Raw genomic sequence first — 23810 nt, forward strand, 5'->3', positions numbered from 1 at the left:
CCGCGCGCCTCCCGGCCGGCTGTCGGTCGGTCGCCGTGCGGCGCGGAGGGATACGCCTGGGCCGCGCCGCCCCGCCCCGCCCCTCCCCGCGCCCCCGCCCCCGCCTCCCTCCCCGCCCGGCTCTGCTGCCGCCGCGGCGGCCGCTGCTGCTGGTGCTGCTGCCGCCGCCGCCGCCGCCGCTGCCGCCGCCTGGATATAGTGCGGCAGGGAGCGGAGCTTGCAGTCACTTTGCGAGGAGGAGCGCGCGGGCTGCGGGCGGCTGGGGCACCCCCGGAGCGGCGGCGGCTCTCACAGAGGCGGCCGTGACAGCGGAAGGTTCTCTCTCCGGGGCTGGACTTAATAACTTTGGAACTGTCCACCGGCGTCACGTCCTGAACATGAGCCGCCTCCTCTCCTTCTACCTGCTCGGGTTGCTTGTCAGTAGCGGGCAAGGTAGGAGTGCGGTGCTTTTCTTGCGTTTACTTTCCCTCCCCCTTCTACCCAACCAAGAGAGCCAGAAGGAGCTCCAGGAAGAATTAAATGACGGGACTGAACTTATAGTTATTGTTGTTATTATTATTTCCCCCTAATGATGTCTGGTCTGAGGAGACCCTTGAAGAAGAAAATACAGGCTGGGAGATGGGCATCAGCGAGCCGGAGGTTGAGAAAAACTGTATCTTTCTCAGGGATCTTGGCTTTCTTTGATTTTCATTATCAAAAAAAAATTGGATGAGTAGGTTGGCATGTGTTACCAGTTAAATGTCTGAGGTTGCGAAAGGCAAGGGAAGGATGATGTTTTAAAGAAGCAGCAAAAAGCTATCAGCATTAAACTCGTTGTGAGATATCTCTGTTGTGTGCAGGAAATTCAATTCTTAGAGACTTTTTTTTTCATTCCCTTGCCCAAGACCCCCAATTTCTGACAGAAGTGAATGATGATGGTTTATTTCTGTTGAGAACTAAGAGAGGGGTCATGGATGTGTGTAAGAAAGCAGATGGATAAAACTAGGAATGTCTTGCAGTCATTCGTTTTCAGCACACCCCCCCCACCCCTTGTTAATACAGTGAGGTTGACATTTTTTATGTCATCAGATTCTAATTACACCTGTAAGGGATGTTTTGGCTTGTGGGGAACTGGTGGGATTTTTATCTGTTTAGAAAAAAACAGAAATAGCTTACTAGAGTAACCTCAGAGAGAATTTGGGGAAGCTGCCTCTGTTTATAGAGATAGATGTGAATTTGCATTGCTTTGTTTAGTTTGTATTCACGTAAAATATATTTATAATAAATGGATGCATTTTCAACAGTCCAGACAAGTTTGGGCATTTAAATTGGGGACCCAAAATGCTAAAACAGGCATTGGTGGAAGTCTTCCAAAATACATATATATATATATATACATGTATATATATAGCAGTAATTTTCTGATGTGTAATAATCGCAGAGAATGTTATATTATTAGTGTAGCATGAAATTTTTTTTTTGAGAAAAATATAAATTACAGCACAAGCTAAAATATCTCCACTGTATTCAGTTCTAAGCTTTGTAGCCTCTTCTGTGTTTCTCATTTGGTCCAGCAGGGGGTGGTAGAACTCCATTTTAAGGTGGGTCTGTTCTTCCACACTCCCTAGGTCCTTCTATCATTCTTCAGCAGGGCTTGACATTTTGGATATGAAGCCTTCCTTTCTCTGCCCTTCTCCTCCCTAAAGCTATAGTGTTAGTGGCTGATGAAACCCGATTGGATACAGATTTTTATGTTCAGAAATTAGAAGTCAAACGCTGGACGCGGCTTTAGTTTGTAAAGTGACTTGCTAAGAGGCTGCTCATTTTCCCTTAAAAGAATAGAGTATGCAAAATTCCAGTCGTAGCAAAATTGCAGTTTTGACCATCTGAAGCTTATATTAGGCCAGCCAGTTAATTGAATCATTTTGATAGCAACGATCAATATACACACTCTGCCCTAAAGATATGCTGCTTTAATTGTTGGAGAGCTGCTGATTATGTTTAACTGTTCATTTATAATATAGACAGGTATTTCTGAATACTGAGAAGCAGTCCCCCAAAATTGCGGTTAAAATACCACTGCAATTAACAGAGTGTAGACAGTGTGGACAAAATGGGGACATCATGGAAGGCAAGTTTGTGCAGACTTAGGATTATATTGTGACTGATTTGGAGGAGAAAAAAAAAAATGTGTCAGTTGTGGAGTCTTTGAATTTACCGTCATAGACATTAAGTGTGTTGGAATTTGGGGGATAAAAAAGAAATCTGGGAGTGTTTAAATAGTACACACAGACACCTATAATTTGGGTCTGTGTGTGTAACACATATTTGAAATTGTGATTCACCAGTTTAGAATTCAGAAGGCAGGGTGATTATAAAGAGGGGCTTGGAGACTGAAGCATGCCTGACGGGGAGCCCATATTCACTGTAATGTAACAGGGAAGGGAGAGAGCATCGTTCTCAAGATCTCTCTGTCTAGTACAATTTAAAAATGCATGGCACTCACGGAGGTATAGATGCATGCATAGCAGAGAGCCCGAGCTTTTGTGAAACAGAACATGTGGTACTTCTGTGCCATGTGTCCTAATGAAGTCAGAGGTGCCTGGAAACGGCAATCCTGATCCTGAAGTCCAGTTCCTCTCTGCTAGTGTTTTGGTTCTCCAATTAAGGATGCAGCAGCAAGTATCAGAAGCACCACAGGGAGCAGTTTGAAAAAAAAAAATGCATCTAGTGTAACTCATAATTTTGTTTATTCTTTTGTAAATGGGGCCATGGAAAAGCCACCAGTCAGTGATCCCTGGGCTTGCCTTCGAAATACTAAAATCGCAGCTTGCTGATTTATGTTTCCAACAATATACTTGCAGGAGGTTTTATGAAGCATGATTGAAGCTATCGCTTTGGAAAGTGGTGTGCAGTTAGACTGGGGAAAGGCAATGATGATGTATTCCCTTTTAAGTAGTCAAAATGTTTTGAACTGCGGCCGTGGAATAGCAGAAAATGACAGAAGTGAAAAACTGACCAACTTAAGTGGATGCCAATACCATAATTAGCTAACAAGGCCTAATAGTTCTACTTCTAACTTTCAACACAAGGTTATTGTTCTGCTGTAGTGAGAGGCTTTTTATTGTAGCAGAAATGCTCCTTTAAAAGCCTCTCCTTCTCACTGCAAGATTCATATCCAATGAAGTGCAGTTGGGATTTAATTGTTGAGTCTGGATTTCATTGTCAATGAAACAAATATTCCATTGCTCTAACTTCTGCAATTAGTTTTCCTTTTTATTTAGAACTCGGTCACAGCTTCTGTCATCATTAAGTCTCAAATGATAACTTGAGCCTGTGATTCACAGTGCATGTGCTGTTTGGATCTCTGTAAATTTGGATTCACATGTAGGGGCTGCTTTCCTGAAACTTTAAATTTTTGAAATAATTTTCTTCTAAATTACCCAAGTGCGATTAATAATCATCTATGACTGTTCGCATACATACATTAGAAGCGCTGTTGTTCGAAATTATTAAGCATGAACAGAAGTATCTGTTCAGCTGGATCTCTCTTGCCATCCAGTACAAGATACATTCCTAGAACACTCACCTCAGCCAAAATCATTGGGGAGAGGAGGGTGAGTTACCCAGTTAGTTAGTTGAACTTACAGGCATCTGCTTACAATTATGCTTCCTGATGGAGTGCTGGTAAGTCATTGTTCATTAGACAGGTGTACCTGCTAAAAATAAAGTGCAGGTGTGTGGGTGACCACTGGATTCAGGTCTGCAGGAAGGTCTCCACAAACCTGTCTCCTGTGGAGGCTCTTAAGCAGACAGCCTGTCTTGCTTACCTGGCTCTAGTGCTTTGATGTCAGCCTTTCTTTTTAAGGTTTCAGTTGAATCACTCCACATTCATTTGCATGTACAGAAGATAGACTATGGAAATTAATATCCTTATCCTCAATGAATGAGCCACAGGATTTCTTCCTCTGCTTTATGTCGAAGGAGTTCAGTGGAGCTTTTGGTCACTTTGGTGTCCAGTGATGAATTGTGATGCCCAGAGAACTGGAAGGGAAGCTGGCGGGTCCTGACTGTTCATGAGTCTGTTCAGTGGCACTCAGGGCTAATGGTCTCTCAGAGGTAATGCCCTCTCAGAGAAGGAATTAGGGGGACGGAAGAACCTCATGCGGCCCAAGAAGAAACTCAAACTTCAGATAAGTTAGTACAGAAAATGGCCTGTTTTCAAACATGGGACTTGTTTGTACTGAGACTGAGAAATGAGATACAGAGAGTGTTCAGTACCAAGCTAACAGCGTGATTTGTTTTTGCCTGTTTCCTTGAGACGGGGAGGTGAGAACGCAGACAGGCTTGTCCCTGAAGACCCCGGAACTAGTCTCGCTGCTTCCTCTGGCTTTTGACATTTGGGAAATGATTTTAATTCTTCTGTTTTGGCGGTCATCTCTCACAACAGTGTACCTGGAAAAGTACTTTGAATTGCTTTTTTGGTCCAAAATAAAAATAATCCTCTAGGAGTTGGTGGATGCAGATTTAATAATTTTAATATTCTTATAAGTGAGTATGGTTGTTTTTTCAAGTTTTATTGACCTAAATTCTAAATTCCCTGTGCCCTTTATACTATCCCAGTTATACTGAAGATAGGCCTATTTAACAGATTATAGTTTTAATGTTCCAAATTACATGGTATGAGAACACTTTAAGATGCAACCAGTGCTGTTATTAAATGTTTAATATTCCTGAGTTTCACAGAACCAAGATATCTTTAATTGTTCAGCAAATAAAAGTGCTTCTGTATGGCACTCTTTTAAATATTTTAATAACTTTGAACTATTTGCAATTATAACAATAGTGCTCATCTCAAATGATTATCAACACACTCCCTCGTTTCACATGCTCACTTGTGTCACTAACAATTCTTCAAACATTGCGAAATATTTTAGAAAGCTATGATCTAATAGGAGAAGGGAGCAGCAGAGGAAGATAGATAGCATCACTGACTCAATGGACATGAATTTGAGCAAACTCCATTAGAGGACAGAGGAGCCTGGCGTGCTGCAGTCCATGGGGTCACAAAGAGTTGGAGATGACTTAGGGGCTGAGCAACAAGAACAGTGATCTAATGAAATAAACTTGCCTGAATTTAAATAGTTAAGAGGCAGATGGGGGAGTGTTAAGGGTATTTATAATCATAACAATCAACAGATTAACCTTGGGAGAATCTTAGGTCACTTGATGAAAATTGTTTTTTATTTATTTATTTTTTTATTAAAATGACACATTTATTTTAAAACACTCATGACTATAACATAAAAAAATAAGTAAATATTTGTAGCAAATTTCAAATAAAACTAAATATGTAAGACAATATATATATGCCTGCATATTTAATGTAGAAAGTTAATCAGAACTTATCAGTAAATATTCTCACTCCAATAGATCAAGAAGTCAATTACTGACAAAGTTTATAGAGTCGATTCTATGTCCCATACACTATTCAAGGAACAGAGAATACAAAGATAATTAAGTAAGTTTTCCTAACTTCAGGGAGCTTATAGATCAATGAACATAGAAAATTAACAAAGAGGCTCATCTCATCACTTGAAATAACTACACAAATTCAAAAGTTCACTATATTTCTGTCTTGGTATACTTGAACTGCTGTTACAGAATACCAAATGCTAAACTGATTAAATAATGCATATTTATTTTATCACAGTTCTGGATGCTTGGGCATCCAAAAGGAAGGAGTTGAAAGAGTCCATATCTGGTGAGGGCCCCTCTCTAGTTTACAGATGCTCATCTTTTTCCTGTGTCCTCACATGGCAGAAGGGTATGTCAGGAATTTGTTTTTTAAAAAGACCGGAGAAGGAGAACAAACACTTGACTTGGAAGTGGAGGGCCTAGAACCCTGAGGGCCTCTTGACTGAAGAAGCAACTTAATCTCTCACAGCCATTATTTGCCCATTTGAAAATCTGATATAAAAATTCCTAGGTGACCTTGCTGTACTGTTAAGAGGAGCAGTTGTGATAACACATATGTGTAGACATGTTATAAAATGGCAATCCTACTATGCTAGACATTATGTATATTTTTGAAATAATATGCATACATATAAACTGCCTTTTACTTAAAAACGGTTCATTTATTGATTTAAAATAGCATCATATGCTGTTCTGTGATTAGAGAAAAATATTGAGCGGGTGGAGATAATCTAATTCATTAATCAGAGTGACTCATTCATCAGTCAGTGATTACATGTGTCAGACATCTTATTGGGCAGCATTCTTGGGAGTGATTATATAGGTTGTGTGATAAACAACTCTAGGGGGCGTTACTCATAGTCACAGTGATGGAATATATATTTCCAGCAGAGGGCAGGGAATCATTTTGAGGAATGTGTTTCTTTTTTGTATCATGAACCCCTTATATGGACCAACACCAGGCTGGAATTAGTCACAAAGAGTCTTAAGTGGCACATAATTATGGTGTGACTTGCTAAAGGTCAAATAGAGAAGAAAAGGGATTAATAACTAGAGTTCTGGTCTGTAACTTCTCACTTCAGTTCTCGAAACACCAAACTTTTGCATAGATTAAAAAACATTATCTAATGGTTCTTCACCTCAAAGTAAATACTTATATTATGTGCCATTTTGTCAGTAAATCAAATATCAAATATTGTTGAGGCCATACAGTGTGGATAACCTCAGCATTTTATAACAGTGAAAACCACTTGTTCAAAGTGCTTTCAATTACTTAGTAACTCAAGATTGTCAAGAATCCAAGGAAGTATTTACTTTATGGATGAAGAAATTGAGAAGAATTACCTGGTTTTCCTATATAAATTTTAGTTAGTATAAATTAGGATTATATTTTTCTTACTGCTAGTTCAATGCCTATTTTTTTTTTTTTAATGTATTTGATGCATTTGTTTGAAAATGAAAATTTGGTGTTTTGGAGGGAGGGAGATGCTTGGAATTTAAGATTTATAATGGAGAAGATAATAAATGTATGAAGTTAAGAATCCAAATCCACATATGAGAGATTAATAAAGTGTTCAACTAATGACCAAAGATATCATATAATTGGCTTCCCTGATAGTTCATTTGGTTAAGAATCTGCCTGCAATGCAAGAGAGCTGGGTTGAATTCTTGGGTCGGGAAGATCCTCTGGAGAAGGGATAGGCTACCCACTCCAGTATAATTGGGCTTCCCTTGTAGCTCAGCTGGTAAAGAATCTACCTGCAAAGCAGGAGACCTGGGTTTGATCCCTGGGTTGAGAAGATCTGGAGAAGGGAAAGGCTACCCACTCCATTGTTCTGGCCTGGAGAATTCCATGTTCTGTATAGTCCCTGGGGCCGCAAAGAGTCAAACACTACCAAGCAGCTTTCACTTTCATCATATAATTAGTTAAAAATTAAATGATTTAAATAAGTTCTTAGGAATTCAGCACCCAGAAAGACCTAACACTTGTTCAGTGTTAACTGCCTGGCTCAGTTATATGCACTATATATGTACTACCTGGCTTCATATCAGTACTGTAACTTTTATCATATCATATTCCCCTTTGTCAGTTGAAGTCTGTGAGGTGTGGAAGTTGAAGGACCCAAGATTGCCCTGCTAAGAGACAAAGGTTTGATCTCAGTGCATGTGTAAGATTGGCATCTTTCCTGGGACAGCACATTGTTGCTCACTAAAGCAAAGAGGGCCTCAACACAGTGGGACTAAATAGAGAAAATAATACAAGGAGAATAAGTTGTAGGGAAAAAGGCAAATGTTCAGAGGACAGAAATAATCCAATTTAGTTAATTAAGAAATAGTACAAATTAATTAAGGATTTAGAAAGGTGAGTTGTTGCCCTCAATTATGGAAATATTGGAGAGACTGGGAGGCAGTAAAGCCTTGCGGCAAAGCTGAGTTTGACTAAAGCTCAACATTCAGAAAACTAAGATCATGACATCCGGTCCCATCACTTTATGGGAAATAGATGGGGAAACAGTGGAAACAGTGGCTGACTTTATTTTTTGGGGCTCCAAAATCACTGCAGATGGTGATTGCAGCCATGAATTAAAGATGCTTACTCCTTGGAAGGAAAGTTATGAGCAACCTAGACAGCATATTAAAAAGCAGAGACATTACTTTGCCAATAAAGGTCCATAGTCAAGGCTATGGTTTTTCCAGTGGTCATGTATGGATGTGAGAGTTGGACTATAAAGAAAGCTGAGCACTGAAGAATTGATGCTTTTGAACTGTGGTGCTGGAGAAGACTCTGGAGAGTCCCCTGGACTGCAAGGAGATCCAAACAGTCCATCCTGAAGGAGATCAGTCCTGGGTGTTCACTGGAAGGACTGATGTTGAAGCTGAAACCCCAGTACTTTGGCCACCACATGCGAAGAATTGACTTATTGGAAAAGACCCTGGTGCTGGGAGGGATTGGGGGTGGCAGGAGAAGGGGACGACAGAGGATGAGATGGCTGGAGGGCATCACCAACTCTATGGGCATGAGTTTGGGTAAACTCCGGGAGTTGGTGATGGACAGGGAGGCCTGGCGTGCTGCAATTCACGGGGTCACAAAGAATCGGACATGACTGAGCTAATGAACTGAACTGAATTTCAAGCATTTTTGGGCAGGAAAATAACACGGAGTTAAATTTTGTTTTAAGTCCACTTACCACGTGTGGTGTGGACCAGAAGAAAATGAAAAAGGAGTGAATGGACAGGACACATGTTTCTGTGAAAGAATTAATGGATCTTAATAACACATTAAATTTGGGGAACTCGAAGGAATGTGACCCCTGAAGTTTTAAGCCTGTTTGACAGAAAGAATGATTATATCTTAACAGAAATAGGGAAGTAAATAAAGAATACTGCTGATATCAGGCAAGGGTTTTTCTTACTTCTTTGTATTGGGTGCCAAAATGTTCATTTGGGATTTTCCTTTTTGGCTAACCCGATTTTTATTATTTTTTTTAAATTATACATTGAGTAATCTATGGAACATCTAGATGGAAATGTCAGTATTAAATTTTGAGGTATACTGCTAATCTTTATTATTTCTTCAGCATCTTTCTCTGCTTTCATTTAACTCCTGTCTTTATGTCTTTCTTCATCATTATTTATACTCTAGGATTATTAAGTTTGTCTGAAATTTTAGATGAAATTTCAAAAGCATGTGGGTCAGATTTGCTTTTCTTATATAGTCTTAATCTTCTCTGTTTTAACCATGTTTTTTATTAAAAGTATTGTTCCAGGCAAACAAAACAAAACTTGACAAAATAAGAAAAAAAAGAAAGAAACCCCAAACCTAAACTAAAACAAGAAAAGAAATTTGGTATTGAACTATGTTCAACTCTCTATGAGAGCTGAATATTTTTCTGTTAGTATCCAAGTGAACTGATCTTTTTGAATGTCTGCTCTATGCCAGGGAGCTGTACTGGGCATTTTCACTCATTATCTGATTTAATCCTGATAAAACCACATTTGATAGATGGTGTTTGAGACTGAAAGTGTCTGATTTGCCTAGAGCTCTTAAATATGTTCTATCTGATGACACACAACTTTATGGCCAAGAGCATCAAATGCATTTAAGGTAAAATGTAATTTCTTTCTGCATTAATGTGTGTTTCTTTGATGTGTATTAGTTTGTACGCAACTAGTAAATATGAGGATGATAGGAATTGTGTTGATGCATATATGATTTCTTCAGGTCATTAATATTTAAGTAACCAAAAGCAAGCTTTCTCACAGTTGAACAGAGGGCCTTAGCAATCTCTGAAGTATTAAGATAAATGTGAAAAGTCAAATCAGGTGCCTTTCTTTAGCACAAGTGTTTGTTTCTTAGTGACTTTAAGAACCATCTTGATTTCTACAACATTATATATCTGGCATCATTGAGAGTGCATTTGGAGAAACTGGGAAATCACTTTCCTCTGTGTTAAAATGACATGTTTGTTGCCTTATTTTTTAGAGGATAAACACTGGATCATAGTTTTCATTTTAAAGTTAGTGCCCTTTAGGCTTATATCTTGAAAGAAGATGCAGAAACTGGATACAAATACCAGTAGAGATTTAACTGTGCTTTTTTTTTTAAAAAAAAGATTGTTATGGTTTTTGTTAGTGCTTGGTTTTAAATTTCTGAAGGTTTCACATTTTCTGACCTCCAATCCTGTCTTTTTCCATAAGCCCTGATATTTTTTACTGCACAATTTTGCAGACACCAGCATTTTTCAAGGATGCAGATATGGTGTAATAGAAACAGATGTCAAAACTTATAAAAGAAACCAGTGAATATGGCTAAGACCTATATTATATAATAGAATAGGCTCCAATTTAAGAAAATAAGCACATTGTGCTTTGTTCTAAGTACTAATGAGAGGGCTTCTGGACAGGTTTTCTGTTGGTGTAACTTGTCCACTCCCAACCAGTTTTCTACTCATTCTAACATGAAGCTTTCTGATTATGTTTACTGTCCCACTTAATTTATCTCTGTTTATTATTTTTGGCCCATCAAAAATGTTCAGTATTGCCCCAACTGAGAAGTTTTATTTTTATATTATAGCAGCAACTTTAGGTCAGAGAAAATCTATACACGGATTTCATGAATATTAATATATAAATGAGATATGTACCTATTCTTTATCAAAGTACTGAGTCATGATATTGACATGTTTCTGATTTTTTAACTTTATTTACTTGGATAAATCACATATAGCTTTCTAAAACTAGCTGAAGCCGAACACATTTTAAAGCTTGTTCACTTCTTTATCATAGAATAACTAACTTCACCCTACCTGGTTCTTTACATTATATATAATGCTTTATACCAATGTTTTAACTATCAAAGAATTATGTTATAAATTTAATATTTCAAAATGTATGTAAGTACTGAGGCAGAGTAGTTGACAAAAACTTTTTCTGTCAACTTTAATTTATCTATTTAAAGTCACTCAATTATCCTGAAAGGTGATACTAATTCTGAGTTAGAAAAAAGCAAGTGAGCCTCAAAGAAGTAAATTTGCTCATCCTTGAAGGAAGATTTAAGACATGGTAAGACCAGGACTTGACATAAATGTTTTACTCTAGCACATTTTTCTGTTACGATGTCTCTGTTTTTATCTGAGTATGTTTTACTGATACATACAAAGCAATTCTGAAAAATAACTTAGTACATGTTTTATGCTGCTATGCTGTTTAGTTACTTTTGGACTGTGTTTATGGGATCCATGCTGTTAATTTTAATTAGAGGTCTACCTTTCAGTTGAATTATTTGGAAGTTTCTGACTTAGAACTTTTGAGAGTTTTGCCTTTTGTTCATTTACAGAATGCTATTCTCTCAGCCCCATTGCTTGTTAATGAGCACATCACTCTAACACCATTCCTGGAATTCCCAGTATGGTCCCTGTGTATACACAGGCCATGTGTTTTACATATTTGTCTTTCTGTGGAAAATTACTATTATTTTTCTTCAAGACTCAACTCAAGCGTCTCATCCCCAGAGACATCTTTCGTCAAGTACATGTCAGTTGCCTACTACATACTAGTCAAAGTACAAGACACGCTGGTGTTATATCTGATTTCTGCATGCCACACTTCACTATGACCTTGCAAGTGAACTCCAAGACAAGACTGTCTTTCCATGCTGGCTTCCCATTAAATGCAGTTTACTAGATTAGAGGGTTTATTGTAAATTCATGTGTATTCCTGGAACATAGTAGATGCTTAGTAAACATGTGATGAATGAACATTTTTACCCAGCAGAAGGAAAACAGAATATATATAATATATATATATATATATATTTACCCTTGACTTTGGATGATGCTTTGGTTTGTTGAGAAGTATTACTATTGTTCCTATGTTTATTTCCAACATTTGTTTATATCATTGCCATACATGTGATAGGCTTTCAATAAATACTTAATTTCAATAAAATAACTGTCACACAGTGATTATTTAATTCAGGAGGAATTAAATAGCAGAGATGAGCTGCCTTATCCCTGATCTCATCTCCCATACTGAAAATTAATTAGACTGGGAATAAAGCAGACTTTAAAATCTTGCTATGAGATATATTCTTCTGAAGCCTTATCTGAGAGATAGGACATGGTTATCTAGCTGGAGTTTCAAAGTCTTCAGTATATAGAAATAAATTAGGGAGATATAATACATTGATAACAATATAATTAAACAGATTAGATATTGTCAATAGTAAGTGTCTGATATGTCAACAGAGCAAAGTATTTAAAGTCCTTAAAAATCAAGATAATCCCCTGGGGTTAATTAAAAGTTGATTATTCAATCAATGATTATTGGAAGCCGATTCTGAACTGTATGAATAAAAAGGCAAATAAAAGAAGGACTATTTTTACCTTATTGTTTCATAAATACTTAGATATTTTTTCTTTTTTTAAAATGAGATCTAATTTAACCTCAAACATTTGGTTTTATAGTGTTTTCTAGGTCTGACTTCAGTGATAAAAGCATTTAAATTAATAGGACAAAATACATATTCAGATATTCCAGAATATCTTTATCACTTTATCATCTTATTCATCTTTCTGCCATTTACCCACTAATGTTACCATTATTGTGTATGTCTCTAACTTGAAACAGTTTTCAATCAAAGATGTTACTATTGCTTATAATTCATCTATTTTTTACTTTCCTTTCTCAAATTTCACATGATTTATAATCATTTTAATTGGTTATCTACATGAGTCGCCCCCATATAATCCCCATGCTAATACATTTCACTTTTGTGGGGATTATATGCGGTCTGCAATTTAGGGAGAAAACGCAGCATAGGTTATTAAATGATATTCTGCCATCCTCTATACTTTTCTGAACACTTGCTTGTTGTCAATGTGATTGGAGAGTTGAAGTGGCCCTAAGAAGTGTCTTTTACTGGTTGTGATTACAGTATATATTCTAACCGCTGAGCAGAAATGCATGCAGGGAACTTTGACTGAGAAAGGGAAGTAAATATGGTACTAATAATGTGGATCAGTCACCCTTTGTTTCAGGGAGGATAATTCATCAGCTAAAAGGAAATGGGGAAGTGGGTGATAGGGTCAGACTTTGAAGAGCTGGGGTAAAGGCTGACATAGTTACATGCATAGATTGGGAGAAGGAGCTACCCAAGAAAACACAGATTACAGGCAACTGTTTCCTCAACAATTTCGTTTGTAAGTATTTGGTGAATTAATTGAATTAAGTGTCAGAGAAAACCAAATCCAGAACTAATTAATATGGTAAGGGCAAATTTTAATCAGTAATATACTATATTGGGAAGAGTTTATTACCATATTCAATAGGATGAAGAGCCCAGAATGAACTGAACTCAGCTTTAATTTGTACAGAGGTAGCTGGAAGTTTTAAAGGGAGAATGAGAGAATAGGGAAGGGTTGAGTGGGTGCTCCATAGAGACAGGGAAGTTAAGAAATTGCCAAAACTCACAAAAAGATAGAAATTGGTCCTTGTGAATCCCATCTGGGTTTGCTAATAACTGGTTCTTATCAAAGTAAGGCTCTTCTATTTCTACGGGGCCTGAGACAGGGGCCCCATCTTCAGGTGTTGGCTGGGACAAACTAAATTCTTTTGGCAGCCTTGAATTTTCTCAGGTAGGCACTTTAAGGGGGATGAGAGACATTCTTGGCATGTGGCCTTGAGTGGTTTAAAATTACATTAGTGTTTTGTTCAGATCTTTATAGTTCGAGGGTGAAGCCTAATTGAGCTGAGGGTTCAGTGGAGCCTGGCGAGAGTTTGGTCAAGAAGAGAATCTTTCTCCAAAGAAGATCTGTCAGTAACTCTGCAGGGTACTTTCAGATGAGTTATCTCATTTTTATATTCACAGCATATCTAGGAGTTCTGAAAGAGGGAGCTGAATTTCATAAAAGTGAAGTAGCATCTAATAAGTACAAAATTTCAAATTCAAATTTAGTTAATATTTGATCCTAAAATTTTATTCATTCCACTGACTGAAACGCGATTCTTTTGAAGTAATATGGAATTGCTAAAGGGAGAGAGCAAGCTTTAGCAGTAGCCCTAGTTTCAGGTTTTTACCATTCCTTCTGACCATTTCTTCTGAGTGGCTAAACTCTAGGTGAGGAAAGACCAATTAGTGAAGCAGTAAATCTTTTATTGACTGAAAAGATTAGTGCAGGTAGAGAACCAACAAAACTTAGAGATATTGGGGGTCTGAGTGGTGGCAAGGTAGAGCAGCTCTATTGCTTGGGTTAGTATAATTCATTAACAACTATATGGTATTATATTCAAATATCAGCTATATTTTTTAGTGGCTTCTTTTATTATGAAACACTATAATTATTAATAATTGAGTAAGTAGTCAATTTGTGGTTGACTTATTGAATACTTTCATAATGAAATTATATGAGTGTAGGATGCTTTCAGAGGCAAAGAAGAGAACACATTCAAAATGGTTTAAAAATAAACATCTAAAGAATGTGAGGAGCTATCTGGAGGAAGGTTTGGATTTTAAGTTTCTCTTCAGTTTTGGCTGGTTTTCCCTGACTTTCTGGAAGAAATATGGCTGCACCAGTTTAATATTCTTAAGCATGAAATCTGAAGGTAGGAAAAAAAGAAAAAAACATACTTATTTGAGTGGCCTTATTTTAATAGTAAAGGAAAATCCCCATGTCACTCAGCAGACTTCCCTCAATTCTCTTTGGCTAGAATTGTTTCAGATGAACTCCCCTAAACCAGTTGGTGGGGAGAATGACATTATCATAGTTCCCTTGACTAATCAACTCCTTTCTGTTGCTGAGTGGAAGATCTGAAGAATGAGGGAGGGGACGTGGTGTGCAGTATGTAGAAAAACAGTCTGCCACAGGATTTTGAAAGGGCCTTTTTGACAAAGAATGTAAACAGTGTTAAAAGTCAGTGTCTTTTAAGCACTTACAGTGTACCTATGTGGTTTGTACCTGTGATCTAATTTAAGTTTTTAAACTTCTATATGAGGATAATTCTGTTTTATAGAAAGGGATGTAATAGATTTTGAAATGTTTAGGTGATGTCAAACCCACAGAGTTGCTCAGTGGCGAAGTTGAGATTGGAACCCAGGCCTCCTGGCAAGTCATCTTTCCTTACCAGGTCACCCTCAAAGGAAGCTCAACATTGTTCATCATGTTACTATTGTTTAAGAATGGTAGTAAGAATGTTAACTTCCTTTATGAACAGGCTGTGTCCTGGACAATCTCCTAAACTTGCTCTTATTTAATATCATTTAGACATATCTTACTGTCATTTTAAAATTTTACAAATAAGGAAACTAAGAGATAGAGTGATAAAGCAGTTTACCTACAGGGCTTCCCTCATAGCTCAGTTGGTAAAGAATCCGCCTGCAATGCAGGAGACACGGGTTCGATTCCTGTTCTAGAGAAGGGATAGGCCACTCCAGTATTCTGGCCTAGAGAATTCCAGGGACTATAGAGTCCATGGGGATGCAAAGAGTCAGACATGACTGAGTGACTTTCACTTTCACATGACTATTAAGTGGCCAGAGTGGTATTTGAAGGAAGGCTTATTTTGAATTTAAAGGCCTGAGTGCCTGTGTCTATACAGTGCTTAAAGACTGTAGACCAAGTATGGCAGTGTAGGATTACACATTTGGAAGAAAACAAATTGCATAAACCTGCCTAGCACTCCAGAAGCTTATAGTATAAATGAACATAAAGAGGAATATATATATATATATATATATATATATATATATATTTGCTTTTATTTTTTCCCAAACTAGACAAGAGAATAGCATGCTCAACTTTAAGAAAGCCAAGGGAAGATACTCATTTGATTTCTGGAAGAGCTGGATGACAAATAGAAATGGGGACCAGGGTCTTCTTTACAGGGAGAAGTTGAAACTGTGAAAGAGGAGTCTTGGTTTGAAATTGACTGCTGAGACAGGCTAAATATTGAAATGTGTGTGACTATGTAGACTCACTAATCAGGGTTCAGACTAAGATGTGAACTACATCAGTTCCTGACCACTAGATGATGTCTTCCTGAGACTGTGTTCCTAGTCACTCAGTCGTGTCCGAATCGTTGCGACTCCACGGACTGTAACGCTCGAGGCTCCGCTGTCTATGGAGATTCTTCGGACAAGAGTACTGGAGTGGGTTGCCATGACCTCCTCCAGGGCTCTTCCCAATGCAGGAATCGAACCCCAGGTCTCCTGCATTGCAGATGGATTCTTTACCATCTGAGGCACCAGGGAAGTCTTCCTGAGACTATGCCGTGAATTAAAAGGCAAGATAGAGATTGAGGTGCTTAGGGTATAAAAACTATGTGCCTGCTCTATAATTACTGTCTCTTAGCTGTTTTTCCTACACTAGGTACTCTTACCAACATTGTGTTTGTTCTAAATGGTCAAATGGTAAACTTATATGTGCATTTATGTGTGTAGGAGAAAGAGGGTGTGTGTGTGTGTGTGTACACACATATATATATGTGTATAAAATTTTGGGGAAACTATCTCATTATTTCATACTGTTTCAAAATGTTTACTGTATTTCTTTCACTACTTTCATTATTGCTGAAATCCATGAATATTTTTAAATGATTTTTTCTTTGCTTATTTTTGCTTCAAAGAAGAAAATGTACTCCATGATAAAACATTGGAGTTATTATTCACAGTTTGTATAACTGAAGACTAATTAGTCAGTGTTTAATTTCTCAAGACTACAAAACAATATCTGTTGTCTTTTTGTTTCACAAAATGAACAGCTAAACAGCTCCCTCACCTTATTTTTTTCAAAACAAACTCCAAGCTCACAAGTATTCATAATTTATGATGTTTTTCGTCAAAACGTATTCCCTGAATATAGATAAAATTAGCATTTAGAGCATGGATGCTTTGGTTCCAGCTCAGGGACTGTGTTGTGATTGAAGTGCATGTACAGGCTTGAATCCTTCATTTCCATTTTCCCCAATTTGTAATTGAAGAGAGGAAGGCTGCTAAGTTTCTAGCAAGAGTTATCCCTTCCTTTACATAGCACTGCACAACTGAGTTAAAGCATTTCATGTTACAAAGCTGCTGAAAAGTTATCTAACCTTCTTGTAATATCACAGTAAGGATTGGATCATAAAACTGTAGATACAGATTCTCTTATATCTCAGTGGTTGATTGCCATGTCCCTTTTGAGGATTACTAAGCAGATAATCTGCTTCTGTTCCTAATGGTAGAGAACAAATTCATTTGTGTAATAAGTTTTTTTGTGAGACATATTGATAATGCTTTTTGTATAAAGCATATCCATATCTGCAGGTATTCAAAACAACTGAGCTCCCTTATTTGCAGTAAAGTAATAGTGTTCAAATTAGATAGTTTTATTATCTTTATCATTGACTGGTTTGCAGTTTTATGGAAATAAGAAGTATTTTGAGAGGCCCTTTCCTTATTCTATAAATGACATTGAATGGTCTCATTTTTAAAGATCTCTTTGATTTGCTTTTGCTCCTTATGGTTCAGTTTGACACCAGTCAAAATTGTTTCCAGAATGTTCAGAATTCACATCACGTTACTGGTTGTTGAAGCGTTCTGGCTGAATGGTTGGGTACTAAATGGATTCTTGCCAGCACATGGCAGTTCCAGGCACTGAGGCCAGTGGCTATTTAGTGCTGCGGTGAAACTCTTTCCCCTACACAAGTTAGTAGTGGTTTCCTGCAAATGAATTTAGATCCTGTGCCCCAAATGTTGTCTTGAAGGAATATCTCAACATCTGTGTTTTATTTCCAACTCTGTTGCACACTCAGTGAAGCCCCGATCACTACTTATAACTAAATATCAAAATATCTTGACATCCCCTTTAGCTTCAAAGCAAAATCTTTGCTAATTTTATTTGCACAAATTACTGTTTTGATTTGTGGGCATGCAAAGAGGCTGTGTGATGGTTAAGAGCGCAGAGCTTGAAACCTAGCAGATTTGAATTCAAATCCTGATCACCTTCTTCTTGACGAGCTCATTGAGATCATGAGCAAGAGACTGATTTCTCTCTTCTTTAATATTATCATCTATAAAATGGGAATAATAGTGCTGCTCATATAGTAACTGTCCTATTAATGGCATAAATAATATTGCTATAGAGCGATGGTATAAGTCCATGTATTGACAATTTATTAACCAAGCTTCTTCAAAAATTTTCCAAAGGGTTAGGAATTTAGCCCTATGGGAAACAGCGCCCTGAGAAGATGTCAGAATGTTTATTTTTGAGGCGGTTATTATTTTTGGAAAGCTCCATTATTATGTTGCCATTGCCCACATTCTGTTTAGTTTTCCCACAGTTTGCTAAGGCAGATGGCAGTTGGAAAGTTTGGCATTTGAGGTTTTGATGGTATCCAGCATGCATGTTCCTCTTTCTTAGCTGTTTTCCATCATGGTGCAGAGCTCCACAGCTGAGGCAGAATGAGAAATTAAAGATAATTTCTCAGTTTATTACTTGTTGTTCAGTCACTAAATCCTGTCTGATTCTTTGGGACCCCATGAGCTGCAGCTCTCCAGGCTCCTCTGTCCTTCACTCTCTCCCAGACTTTACTCAAATTCATGTCCTTTGAGTCAGTGATGCTGTCAAACCATCTCATTCTCTGCCACTCCCTTCGCCTCCTTCCCTCAATCTTTCCTGAATCCAGTGCAAAATTGGGTCTCCCTCTCAGGGCTGTTTTCTGCTCTCCTGGCCTTCACCCCTCATCTCTCAACTTGACTCAGCTTCTTGTATCGGTTTAGCTATAAGCTTATGTTTTTGTTTTTCTTTTCTTTGCCATCTACTCATAGATAAATGAAGTTGCTCAGTCATGTCCGACTCTTTGTGACCCCATAGACTGTAGCCTACCAGGTTCCTCTGTCCATGGGATTCTCCAGGGAAGAATATTGGAGTGGGTTGCCATTTCCTTCTCCAGGAGATCCTCCTGACCCAGGGATTGAACCCAGGTCTCCCGCATTGCAGGGGGATGCTTTCCCATCTGAGCCAGCAGGGAGGTCACCCTCTACTCATCTCCATCCTCAACTCAAGCAAAACTCTCGTTTCCACCTGGACTTTGCACAGTGTCTGTACTGTTGGCATTCCACATGGTCTGTGTGGTCAGTGCATGTGTTTCTCACAGTACTGAATACGGCTTCACCTCCTCTCCCGCTGGTTCTGGTTAAACTCAGAGGATTAGCAGTTCCTTTCTCAAGAGCTGGCTAGTTATGCTCCTGACCTATAGCCTATGCATTTGTGTTTCTTGGTTGAAGCTTTAGTGACCTTCAATACCCTCTTCCCTCACCCAAGGTGGTTCAGTGATAATGTATTCTTCTCTAATATCTGCATATTAGAGAACATATGTTAAAGCACTTCCACATTGGAGAAGTCAGACTTGGGGGAGGGGTACAATTTGGCCCCTCTGTGGTCAACTGGACTTCTCTGTCATCTTTGTTCCCTGCTGGAGTCAGTCATTCTGGTGCTCTAGGCTTGTAGATGGTTCTCTCAAGTCTGTCAGTGGTGGTGGGAGTAGAGATTATGATGGAACAGATGATAGGACGAGCTGCCCAGTTGCCTTCCGAGTCCTTCCAAAAGTTACAACACAGGTAAGGAAGAGAGAACCCTCTCAGACAGCAGTCCCCAGCCTTTTTGTCAGGGACCCGATTCATGGAAGACACTTTTTCCATGGACAGGGAGGGGTTGAGAGGATGCTTTCTGGATGATTCAAGTGTATTACATTTATTATGCTGTCACAGATCTGACAGGAGGCAGAGCTCAGGCAGTAATGCGAGTGATGGGGAAAGTGAAGTCGCTCAGTTGTGTCCAACTCTTTGCAACCCCATGGACTGTAGCCCTACCAGGCTCCTCCATCCATGGGATTTTCCAGGCAAGAATACTGGAGTAGGTTGCCAGTTCCTTCTCCAGGAGATCTTCCCGACCCAGGGATTGAACCTGGGTCTCCTGCATTGTAGGCAGATGCTTTACCATCTGAGCCACAGGGAAGTGAGTGATGGGGAGTAGCTGTCAATAGAGATAAAGCTTCGCTGCTCACCACTCACCTCCTGCTATGTGGCCCAGTGCCTGACAGGCCATGGACCAATACCAGTTTGTGGCCCTGGAGTTTGGGACCCCTGCTGTAAGAGATACTTAAGAATCTCCTGCTTTCATCCTTCCCAACAACTGGTTGCATTTTTTCCCTTTTCAGGAAATAAGAAACTGTTCTTATAGCATTCATCCTTTTCATCTTAGGGATCGTTTCTTATAAAATCTTTAGCTATTGATATTTAAAGTAATACTTGCCATGAAAATTTGCTTTCTTTCAAAAAGACTGAATTTTGACTCTCAGATTTTAACATTCAACTCATTCTGCCATGCTCTAGCTAAAAGTGCTGTTTGGAAATCGAGAGCCGATAATGAGTTTTTGATTCTCAACTCTTGCCATCCAGGCAAGCAATGGATGACTGGCTTGGCTCAGTGGGTGGAAAATGACAGGCAGCATGGTTTAGAGATCTGCAAGGTGATAAAGTCTAAATATGTAGACATGTAAGAGAGAAATGGAAATGCCTGAGAGGAGAGAAAATTGAGTAAATAGTGATTACTATGTTTACAAAAAGTAGGATTGAGTTGATCCCCCCATTTGAAATCTCAGAATAATTTTTAAAGATAGCTTTTAAAATTCTCTCCACTTGTTGCAGGAAGGGAGACCCCTTTTAGGCCCGAGTGGGCTCTCGTCTAGCACTTGGAAATGAATTGTCCAAGGAGACACACACGCTGACAGAGCCAAAGACTGTATTGGGAAGGGGCGCTAGGGTGGAGAAGTAGGTTAAGGAAACTCAGAACTGCTCTGCCGCATGGTTCCCAGTCTTGGATTTTGTGGTGCTGGGGTTACTTTCTGGGTTGTCTCTGAACAGTCACTTTGACTCAGGGTCCTTCCTGGTGGTGCACGCATTGATCAGCCAAAATGGATTCCAGGGAGGAGGATTCTGGGAGGTCGGTATGACATACAGACTGGCATCTGCTCTTTGCCTTTGACCTTTCCCAAGTTCTTCCAGCTGATGGTAGCTTGTTAGTTCCTGTTCCTTCCCAGTACGTCCCGTTTAAGGTAAGGCATGCAGTGGGGACTGTGGTGTCTGACCACTATGGCGCCTGGCCAGGGTGGGCAGTTTCAGCAGTGGTTCCTCTAACACACTTACCTCAGTTTATCACATAAAATGAAGCTCAAGCCCTATTTCAGTTTTGAAATCTGTCTCTCTTCTTTCCCAGCTTTTTTGAGATATATTTGATGTATACTATTCTTGGAAGCCTTTCTTAATTGCCCCAAACCACCTTTCGTTGTCTGGTATAAACCACTAGAATTTGGATAAGTACTCTTTATTTTGACGTGTACTCTCATACAGTCCTGCATTATTTCTGGGTTATTTTAAGTGATATGATTTCACTAATCTTGTCTTTTAAATCAGACTGTAGTTAGAGACAAGCTTTATGTTATGTGTTGCACAAAGTGGATGCTCAGAAATAGTTACTGAACAAAATAAATGATGCTTTCATGTTGTTATTACATTCAGAGTAGAAACAGAAAGAAAAACTGTATCAAAAAATTGAGTTAAAAAATAAATATCTGTGGGAGCTGTTATAAATAAGCAAATTATACTTACTGTGAAAGTTATGGAATAAGTACTCTTTCAAAATTTTTAAAGATGAACATACACTTTTATCTGATTAGAATAGTTTTAGTGGAAACATAAATAATCAAATTTGCCTCTAAGTGCTTTGACAATGTATTCTTAATAAATATATTTAAACATGTGATTTCCTTCTGTATATTAGCTCAGTAGTTTATTTGTAACTTAATAAAGGATATTTACATTTCACCTTGTTAATAATATTTCTTACAAATTTTCAGAGAAGATAGCAAGTACATGTAATAGTCAAAAACTCAGAAGCTGACCTTTAGGTACTTATATGTATGTCCAGCCTACCTAAATAAATTCAGTTTTTTTTTTCCTGGTTCTAAATGCTCTATAGCAAAACCGATTTCAGTTATAAAAAGTGTGGAATGACTTTTCAAATGGCACTATCCAGATAAATGTTATTTGAATTTTGTGCTAAACTGTTATATTAGTTAATATTTATACCACTTAATTTATTCTGACAAATTTTTGTCTAAAGAACAGTCATATATAATGCATTTTGATATAATTGCAGCATCATATATTTTAAATAGCTCATGTATGTTCATGTAATATTATAGAGTATTAATAGTTTCTGAGTAATCTATTATTGATTAATTTTAATGTTTTACCTGAGGAAACAAATGTTACAACACCTCATTTTTCAGTTTAATTTTAACAGGGAAAAGATCAGAAAGTCAGAAGTGATTTGCATATGAATATATATCTTACAAAAATTGAATAACCTGTATAACAATACCAAAAGCAATACCAAAAGCAAAATAGAAGTCAACCATCATAAAAATATTTATCATTTAAAATAAAATATTCCTAAATATTCAATTTACTTTAGAATGGATTGAGTTTTTTTATGTCTGCAGATGTTCACATTTATTTGGTCATACTGTGAAAGTATGTATGTACCATAGTACTCTTAAAAATCTAAATGAGTCTATGGAACAGGGTATTTAATGACATAAAAATCTAAACTAACTATGTTGTTCCCTTTATAGTTACATTTAGTTCAGAGTTTACTGGGTAAACGGAATAAAAGGAAGATGGGTTACTTAATTTTTATTATCAACTATAGAAACCATGCTATGAATCAAAAGGAAGATTAAAATTAATTTATTATGTGGTCTTTTTAAGTCAGATCATTTTAAATAGGTTAATAGATGATAGCTTTCATACTGGTTTTAGGAAAGTTCCAGAATTTTAAAAAATATATATATATTTATTTATTTGGCTGCATCAGGTCTTAGTTGTGATGTGTCTGACTCTGTGACCCTATGGATGTAGCCCACCTGTGGGGCTCATCTGTCCATTGGATTCTCCAGGCAAGAATACTGGAGTGGATTGTCATTCCCTTCACCAGGGGAGATCTTCCCAACTCAAGGCTCAAACCTACATCTTTTACATCTCCTGCATTGACAGGCGGGTTCTTTACCATTGGCGCCACCTGGGAATCCCTAATTGTGGCATGTAGAGCTATTTATTTAGTTCCCAGACCAAGGATCGAAACCATGCCCCTTGTATTGGGAGCGTGAAGTCTTAGCCACTGCACCATGATAGAATTCCCCAGAAAATTTTTTACTAGTACTATTTCTTATAAGCATCCTTGGAAAGCGTCTAGTGCATAGCATGTTTTGTTAATCTATAATATCATTTGCACATATATACATATATAAATATAATTCAAAGATGTAAGTATTATTTAGTGTTTATGATTTGTAAGTAAAAGTGAAAGTCTGTTAGTCATGTCCAACTGTTTGCTACTCCATGGACTATACAGTCCATGGAATTCTCCAGCCTGGAATACTGGAGTGGGTAGCCTTTTCCTTCTCCAGGGGTGTTTTAGATAGTTCAGCATTTTGTATTAAGACAAAGTGGTAAAACATAGTTTAAAGTGGTGAATAAAGAAGAAAAATTAACAAATGTATCGTTGAGAATTTGGGCTTCTGTTTCTTTCAGTCATTCCTATTTGTCAAACCGTTTCTTTGTTCAGTCATTGAACCCTATGGGTAAGAGAAAGATGTATAATCCCTGGATCATTTTCTCAAGGGATTTACTATCTAGCGTCAGCAATAATATAGTTATTCTCAAAGCAATAATACAAAGAATATGTGATATTTCCTTATAAGTGACAAAAGGTGATATCAGCCTGTGAATGCAATTTGATTATATGGGTGTGCACAAA

General features: G+C 37.9%; 1 protein-coding gene across 2 annotated transcripts in view; it reads left to right on the plus strand.

Annotated features, from left to right (window-relative positions):
- The first annotated feature begins 210 nt into the window (after nt 1-210).
- The window catches only part of NCAM2 (neural cell adhesion molecule 2), a 545626-nt gene continuing 522026 nt past the window's right edge, over nt 211-23810 (plus strand). For both annotated transcript variants that reach the window (XM_070455106.1, XM_070455107.1), the window contains exon 1: nt 211-432. In XM_070455106.1, the coding sequence (XP_070311207.1) occupies nt 378-432 (55 nt within the window). In that variant the 5' untranslated portion in view covers nt 211-377. The remainder of the gene's footprint in view (nt 433-23810) is intronic.

This window comes from Odocoileus virginianus, chromosome 25, assembly GCF_023699985.2.
Source record: "Odocoileus virginianus isolate 20LAN1187 ecotype Illinois chromosome 25, Ovbor_1.2, whole genome shotgun sequence".
Lineage (NCBI taxonomy): Eukaryota > Metazoa > Chordata > Mammalia > Artiodactyla > Cervidae > Odocoileus > Odocoileus virginianus.